Source organism: Eschscholzia californica, unplaced genomic scaffold, assembly GCF_041429995.1.
Source record: "Eschscholzia californica isolate CP2 unplaced genomic scaffold, dmEscCali1.0.p SCAF_2, whole genome shotgun sequence".
NCBI classification, from domain to species: Eukaryota; Viridiplantae; Streptophyta; class Magnoliopsida; order Ranunculales; family Papaveraceae; genus Eschscholzia; species Eschscholzia californica.
The window spans coordinates 46,998,147-47,005,941 of NW_028238309.1; the positions used below are offsets into that span (position 1 = coordinate 46,998,147).

The 7,795-nt window shown below is 39.9% G+C and overlaps 2 protein-coding genes across 2 annotated transcripts; one reads left to right on the forward strand and one right to left on the reverse strand.

The window, feature by feature from the left end:
* The first annotated feature begins 700 nt into the window (after nt 1-700).
* LOC147558452 (heat shock cognate 70 kDa protein 2-like) lies at nt 701-3,683 on the forward strand. The gene is made up of 2 exons (XM_086660119.1): nt 701-1,208; nt 1,783-3,683. The coding sequence occupies exons 1-2, from the start codon at nt 995-997 to the stop codon at nt 3,510-3,512; spliced, it is 1,944 nt and encodes a 647-aa protein (XP_086516245.1). The 5' UTR covers nt 701-994; the 3' UTR covers nt 3,513-3,683.
* Nucleotides 3,684-5,255: 1,572 nt separating this feature from the next.
* On the reverse strand, nt 5,256-7,503 carry LOC147558453 (uncharacterized). Its single transcript, XM_086660116.1, has one exon. It carries the CDS (start codon nt 6,871-6,873, stop codon nt 5,371-5,373), a length of 1,503 nt encoding a protein of 500 aa, XP_086516242.1. The 5' UTR covers nt 6,874-7,503; the 3' UTR covers nt 5,256-5,370.
* Between the last annotated feature and the right edge of the window lie 292 nt (nt 7,504-7,795).

The window sequence follows — 7,795 nt, forward strand, 5'->3', positions numbered from 1 at the left end:
CGGATTTATCATTGGACAACGGACGTCTAGATTTATCTCATTGTTTGTCTTTTGTATAGATTTTTGTTTGTCCCAGTCTGCATTCATCATCCTATTTTATATGATAGATATTATCAACAAGGGTGCGTCTATAAGCGTACCCCAAATTGCTCTTGGGGGGTCTCCGTTGAGAGATTGACCATAGTCAATCTCCACTGACTCACGACACGTACAAACTCCCATTCTCAAACTGACCAGTCCGAGGCCCAAAGCATTGCCTCTGACCTCAGATTGGCCCAATCTGGGGCAATGCTTTGGACCTCAGACCTTTCAAGCTATGTCTCAGATCCGAAGAACCCTTGCATCAAACTCTTCAAGGTAGATCTTAGACCCTTGCATAAAATCCTTCAGGCTAGGTCTTAGACTCTTGCATCAAACTCTTGTGTTGTTGAAAAGAAGAAGATACGAAACAAGGACATCAAATCGAGGTCTCATATCCATAACCAATCTCGGATTTTCAAGCTCCAGAATCCTAAGTTTTCCTTCCAAGATCTTTGAAGAGATCTAAAGTAGAGAGAGATAGAAGAAGAAAAGGAGAGTCAAAGGGGCGCGCTCGAAGACCCCTAAAGCAATTTCGGGTCTGTATGAGGGGCGCTTACAGACGGAGGGCCCAAGAGCAATTTGGGGTGCACTTATAGACTCACCCTAACAACAGTACCCTGTCATATTTGGAATCCTACTTTGCGGAAAGAGAAAAGTAAAACCATAACTACAAGTTTAAGACCAATGGGAACTCTTCTAGAATACAACTTCTCCTTTCTAATTGGAGTCGTTGAACGCGTAAAATCTAACGGTACAAAGTCACCCGAACATTCTAGAAAAACTCCAGAAACCTATTTATGGGCCTGTTCTTTCTTCCATCAAATCATAAATCTAAACCCTAGCCGCTCTGCTACTTCTTTCAACTGTTCTGTTCATTCTTTTCTCTCTATACTGTTAGATTCAGTCCGGTATAATGGCGGGCAAAGGTGAAGGTCCGGCGATCGGAATCGATCTAGGAACTACTTACTCATGTGTTGGTGTATGGCAACACGATCGTGTTGAGATCATTGCTAATGATCAAGGAAACAGAACTACTCCATCTTATGTTGGTTTCACTGATTCTGAACGTTTAATCGGAGATGCAGCCAAGAATCAGGTCGCCATGAACCCCATCAACACTGTTTTCGGTGAGTTTTCAGCTCTCAATCTTAGATCTATAATACTTTTATCATCTTAGCTTGAAAGTTATAGATCTTTGAGGTTTTATAAGTCACTAATCGATGAATCTAGTATTCTAATACAAAAGAATAGATTGTTAAGTGAATTTGTAAGATCTTGGTTATAATTCTGTTTTATCATAATGTTCTTAAAGCTTTCTCAGATCCGTATTAGTAATCTTTACCTGTTTGATATGTTGTTAGAGTTGATTCTGTATATTTTATTTTAGTTGTTGATTGATTATTTAGTTTTTAGATATATAGTTGATGGATTGCCTTTTGAGAGAACCATGAGAGCTACACTTTGTGTAAATGCCTCCTGGTTCCGTTGCCGGCATAAAACAAAACCCTAAAAACCCTTTTCTTTCCTGAGTTTGAAAGCTTCTCTACTTTCACTCTCGTCCCAACTTAAGGGTATTACATACCAATTTAGCTTACACATCTATTTAAGTTTTGTTTTGTATTGGAACTCTGTTTTGCTTTTGCTGAGATGTTGATAGTCTATTTGTATTGTTATTAAATCTGCAATTTCTTTTTTTTGTAGATGCCAAGCGTTTGATCGGTAGGAGATTCAGTGATGCAACTGTTCAAGCTGATATCAAGCACTGGCCATTCAAGGTTGTTGCTGGACCTGGTGATAAGCCCATGATTGTTGTCAACTACAAGGGTGAGGAGAAGCAATTTGCTGCCGAGGAGATCTCTTCCATGGTTTTGATTAAGATGCGTGAGATTGCCGAAGCATACCTTGGTTCCACAATAAAGAACGCTGTTGTTACTGTTCCCGCTTACTTCAATGATTCTCAACGTCAAGCTACAAAGGATGCTGGAGTCATTGCTGGTATTAATGTTCTACGTATCATCAATGAGCCAACTGCTGCTGCCATTGCCTACGGCCTTGACAAGAAGGCAACCAGTGTTGGTGAGAAGAATGTTCTTATCTTTGATCTTGGTGGTGGTACTTTTGATGTCTCTCTTCTCACAATTGAAGAGGGTATCTTTGAGGTTAAGGCCACAGCCGGAGACACTCATCTTGGTGGTGAGGACTTTGACAACAGAATGGTTAACCACTTTGTTCAGGAATTCAAGAGAAAGAACAAGAAGGATATCAGTGGAAACCCCAGAGCTCTTAGGAGATTGAGAACATCTTGTGAGAGAGCAAAGAGAACTCTTTCATCCACTGCTCAAACCACCATTGAAATTGATTCCTTGTTTGAGGGTATTGACTTCTACTCCACCATCACCCGTGCCAGATTCGAAGAGCTCAACATGGATCTCTTCAGGAAGTGTATGGAGCCAGTTGAGAAGTGTTTAAGAGATGCTAAGATGGACAAGAGCACAGTGCACGATGTTGTACTTGTTGGTGGTTCTACCAGAATTCCCAAGGTCCAGCAGTTGTTGCAAGATTTCTTCAACGGGAAGGAGCTCTGCAAGAGCATTAACCCAGATGAAGCCGTTGCTTATGGTGCTGCTGTCCAAGCTGCTATCTTGAGTGGTGAGGGTAACGAGAAGGTCCAAGATCTATTGCTCTTGGATGTCACTCCTCTTTCACTTGGTCTGGAAACCGCCGGAGGTGTCATGACAGTCTTGATTCCACGAAACACCACCATCCCCACCAAGAAGGAACAAGTCTTCTCCACCTACTCCGACAACCAACCTGGTGTTTTGATCCAGGTCTACGAGGGTGAGAGAACCAGAACCAGAGATAACAACCTGTTGGGTAAATTTGAGCTATCTGGAATTCCCCCAGCTCCCCGTGGTGTTCCCCAAATCACAGTCTGCTTTGACATTGATGCCAATGGTATCTTGAATGTCTCTGCTGAGGACAAAACAACAGGGCAGAAGAACAAGATCACAATCACCAATGACAAGGGTAGGTTGTCAAAGGAGGAGATTGAGAAGATGGTCCAGGAGGCTGAGAAGTACAAGTCTGAAGATGAAGAGCACAAGAAGAAGGTTGAGTCTAAGAATGCTTTGGAAAACTATGCTTACAACATGAGGAACACTATTAAAGATGAGAAGATTGGTGCCAAGCTTGCCGCAGAGGACAAGAAAAAGATCGAAGATGCAATTGAGCAGGCCATTCAATGGTTGGATGCCAACCAACTTGGCGAAGCAGATGAATTTGACGACAAGATGAAGGAGCTTGAAAGCATCTGCAACCCAATCATTGCGAAGATGTACCAAGGAGCTGGTGCCGATATGGGTGGAGGCATGGATGATGATGTTCCAGCTGGTGCAGGCGGTGCTGGTCCCAAGATTGAGGAGGTCGACTAAGTTCAGATGGCGACCAAGTATTGTTAGTGGTCGTTAGTTAGTATCATATTTTTGAGATGGCAACATGATGTTATAATCATGTGGAAATCTTTACTGTTTAGTTTGGTCGTTTTTAATATTTTCTGTTCGGATTGATGATGATGAATGATTAAGAACTATATTTTCTGTTTATTTTGTCAATTCTTTGGGTGTTTCTTAAAATCAGATTTATGATGGTGATAGGATTAGTTAACTCACCTTGAAAATCTACTTGCTTCTTACTACAACTTCAAACCAGAAGTTCTGGTTTAATAGCAAATAAAGTCCATCTCTGGAAAGACGGAGTTGGGATTAATTAATGCAAAATGCATGAAATGTATCAACAATCACAAACTAATGAATAATCTTTTTTTGCTAATCTTTTGGAACCAAAATAAACTTAGATTCAACTGTTTACTCGGTTTAAACCATGGGTTAAGGCTCGAATCAAATTTCAAATATGATTACGAGAAAAAATACTATTACTACAAGGGCGGATGACGGTGCTCCATCTCGTTAATCATGTTGTAATCTTCATAGGAGGTCATGTTGTAATCTTCATAGGAGGTCTTATTTGAGTCTCAATATCCTTCCAATTAGTGACGCCCATCTCACATTTTGACCCTAAATCCTCCCAGTTGTTCCCTGTGTCGACGTGTCCATGGCTAGGTAGACTGATTTCTTTGGGGCAACGGAAGGAAGGTTTCTACCGATCAAAATCATCTACTGACCTAGGATCATATCTTAGAAAATCTTCAAAATCTATCAACCGCCTTCCGCGGTGTGCTAAAATCACAAACAAACGGTTCTCAAAGGAATCAAATCGAAAAAAGATTGTAGAGTAGTAGACTGACTCGAAACTTGGTATCTGATTGGCCCTTGGAGGCTTTTCAGTATGGATTGATGACGGTGGTATCCTTGGATGTTTCCTTCAAAACAACAGATTACTCATATCTGAAATTCTTGAAAAGAATATAATATGGATTTGCATTTCAGGAGAATATTTTAGCAAAACTATATATGTAAAATAAAATCAAATCAACCTTCAAAACCTATTTCCAGTTTACTACAACTTCAAACTTCTCTTTATTAAACGTGGAATGTCTACGAATTTGAAGATAAACAAACAAACACAAGCTCATCTCCCTGAAATTCTCAGCCAAGAAATAAGCTGGATTTCGGTTGTGCTCGTGCTTAATTTAACTCCTTTGATTCAAATATGTCTATTTTTTGTCTGAATCTGACTCATTTGAATCAAATACACCCAAAATCAACCCCATCCAGCCAGTCAGTCAAGTCAAACAAAAACAAACACTTTCAAATTTTGAGTCAGATTTCAGATATGAATTAGAGTTGAACAAACACTACGTTAATTTATTAGTGAAACAAAACACTTCCATTCAGCCTCACGCTACAGAAGGTTTATCTGCAAATCATAGATAGACATGAAACCTTGTGTAAGGTTTTTTGTTTCAACACAATCATGGAATATTTAGTAAGTAACATTTCTCAGGCATCCATTTATCCAATTTCTTCTGCATAAGCTGAAAGGAAGAAACACCATCAAACAGATGAGACCAGTACCATATGAAGATTGTATCAATGTACAATCATACCCATCAACTTAAGAACTTCCGAATTAGAAGCTCGCAAGATGCATAAAAAGTAACAATAAACACCAGAATAATCAGATTCAACAGGACATAAGGATAGAAACAAAGAATCTGCACATTAAAATTTACTTTATTTGAATTTGATATGGGTTTAACTTACAGAGTTAGTAAACAATGAAACCCGAACCATGATAACCACTCCATGCATATCTTATCTAATGCTGATCTCAATTCAATAGCAGGTTATTAGTTGCAAGGCGAGGGCGAAGACAGACAAGTACCTCATGCTCTTCTGGTCCAACACTGTGTTTCGGAACCATAATCTCAAGCACTGTTCCTGTTTCATCACAATACGCCTGAAGATTAGCATCTTCTGGAATTCGAGTAGGAAGAGGTATTTCTCTCACAAACTCTCCCGGGGGACAGTGCTCGGGAGATGGATCAGTGAGCTTAAATGTCCTATCATGTCTCTTGATATACGGCATTCGGGCTGTACTCGTACTTGATATCTTCACAATCCCATGAGTGAGAGTATTCCTCCAAGAAACTTTTACCCTTTGTAGATCAGCAAATGGTAAGCTAATTATGATCAAGTATCCTTCTTCATCCTCATAAATAGTCTTCGCAGCTGTGACAGGTCCATATACGTTCTTCATTACTCCACTAAAATCGTTTAGCCACGACGGCTCAACTGGATGAATCTCCATATCAGAACCTGTATCTGGATGAGGGTTAATGGGCAAACAACAATCATCACCGTTACCATGTGCGAAAAAGTCCTTCCTTCGCTTGTTGCAGACAGGCGAAAGGTCCATCAGGTCACCATTAACATCATTAGATGGTTGTGTTGCTAAATTTAATCCTGAGCCATTAAGAGATCTCTTCGAATTTGATTGTGCAGTAGTCTTTAATAATGGAGGAGGTGGTCTCTCAAGCTCAAACTCAGTGTTTGGAAGGTTCCTCCACGAACTAAAGTCACTTGCTTCAAGAGGGATTGTGAAGTTTAAATCTCGACCTGTAAGCTCTATCCATCTTTGCCGCTCTTCCTCATCAAGGCCCGTGAGATTTGGAGCTCGAACCACTTCGATTCCATGCACACATTGAGGGTTCGAAAGGCCCCTGTAATGTTTCCTCTGCATTTTATGGGACCTGACAAAACCCTTATCGGCACTGAATGGGAAAGGATGTTCCCCTTGACGACAATGTCCATTCATGTAGCTCCTCAATTGCATTTTGCCCAGTGCATTATCAGGCCTTTCCTTGAATACCCACATATACATATTCTCCATATCATGCTGAACTAAGAAAACATCGAGCTGGAGATCCGATTTATCAAACCCAGAAACTCCATGACTGTCTCTCGTGATCTTCCCCTTTGCTTTCTCATTCAAAACCGGCTTAAAGTAGAAATTGAAGAAAAACCAGGCACCCCATATGCTATCCACTCGTTTAGCGCATCTCCGACCAATTTTAGAGAGACTAAGGGAATCCATCTCATAAATATGAGAACCCAAGCTAACATCTAAAATGTCACATGAATCAGGATTCCATAATTGGGGAGGTGAGCTTCGCTCGGCCGACAACGGAAGATTAATATCGGGAGGACGTGAAAGAATTATCTGCCTATTGATCTCCAACTCCTCATGGGATGCAGTACCGTAATCCATAGAAAGTTGTGTTGATGGGTGGTGGTTTTCCATGTATAGTGTCGTCAACAGAGCTTCACCCATTTCTTCTAGTATCGTTTAGGGTTTCTTTATTGATGGTATTGTAAGATTTTCAGTCAAAACAAGCATTCTTCAGCCATCAAGTAATCTCACAAATTTAACATAAGAAACTCATCTATTTAGAACTAATAACACTATTAACAGAACGACGAACAACTAATCTACACGAGAACTATGGAACCCTAAACTATCAATGGTGATTAATTAAGCCCAGCTTTCTGGAATTATGGCAACAAGTGAGTATATAAGGTAATAAGAATTGAAAAATAAATGTAAAAAAGGGAACTTTTCTTCAGAAACCCTAGAATGAGACGCCTAAAGAAAACCCTAGATTCCTGAACTAAATTAGAACACGAACATAGTTATGAAACCCTTCAAAAGGATTAACTACTTGAAAATATCAATAGAGTTTGACATGCTAATAAATCTAAGAAACCCTAGAGAGAGAAAACCAATAACTGAGATCGACTTCGGGGAACCTACGATTACCTTCAAAGTTAGAGAGTGATCAAGCAAATTCCATCTTCTTCACCATCTCGTCGGCCAAAAGAGGAAAAAATCGAGAGAGGAAGAGACAGAGAGTAATAGAAGAGAGAGAAACTTGAAAGAAAACGGTAACGGATACTCTTTCGGGAAATTAACTCCGTCTAAACTTTGACGGATATTTAACGGTGACAACTGGAAGATGATTTTCTTAGTTTGCTGGTTACAAAACGGTCGCCGGTCGCCAATACACGGACAAACGAATTTCTTATATGGACAACAATATTGGGTGTAAAAATAATCAAAATTTTTATTAGGGGGACAAAAGTATTTCTTGCTTCCTTCACATCACCTCCCAAAACCATGGCAACAAGAGACGAAGTAAAAAATGGACAAAGAAGAATGAAAGAAATGTGTTGGAAAAAAAATCTCAGTTTAGGGT

Excerpts from the sequence above, each read along its gene's own strand:
- LOC147558452 (XM_086660119.1), top strand. The coding sequence starts at position 995 with ATGGCGGGCAAAGGTGAAGGTCCGGCGATCGGAATCGATCTAGGAACT. Across the intron at positions 1,209-1,782 it reads CCCCATCAACACTGTTTTCG|ATGCCAAGCGTTTGATCGGT; the intron begins GTGAGTTTTCAG and ends TTTTTTTTGTAG.
- LOC147558453 (XM_086660116.1), bottom strand. The coding sequence starts at position 6,873 with ATGGGTGAAGCTCTGTTGACGACACTATACATGGAAAACCACCACCCA.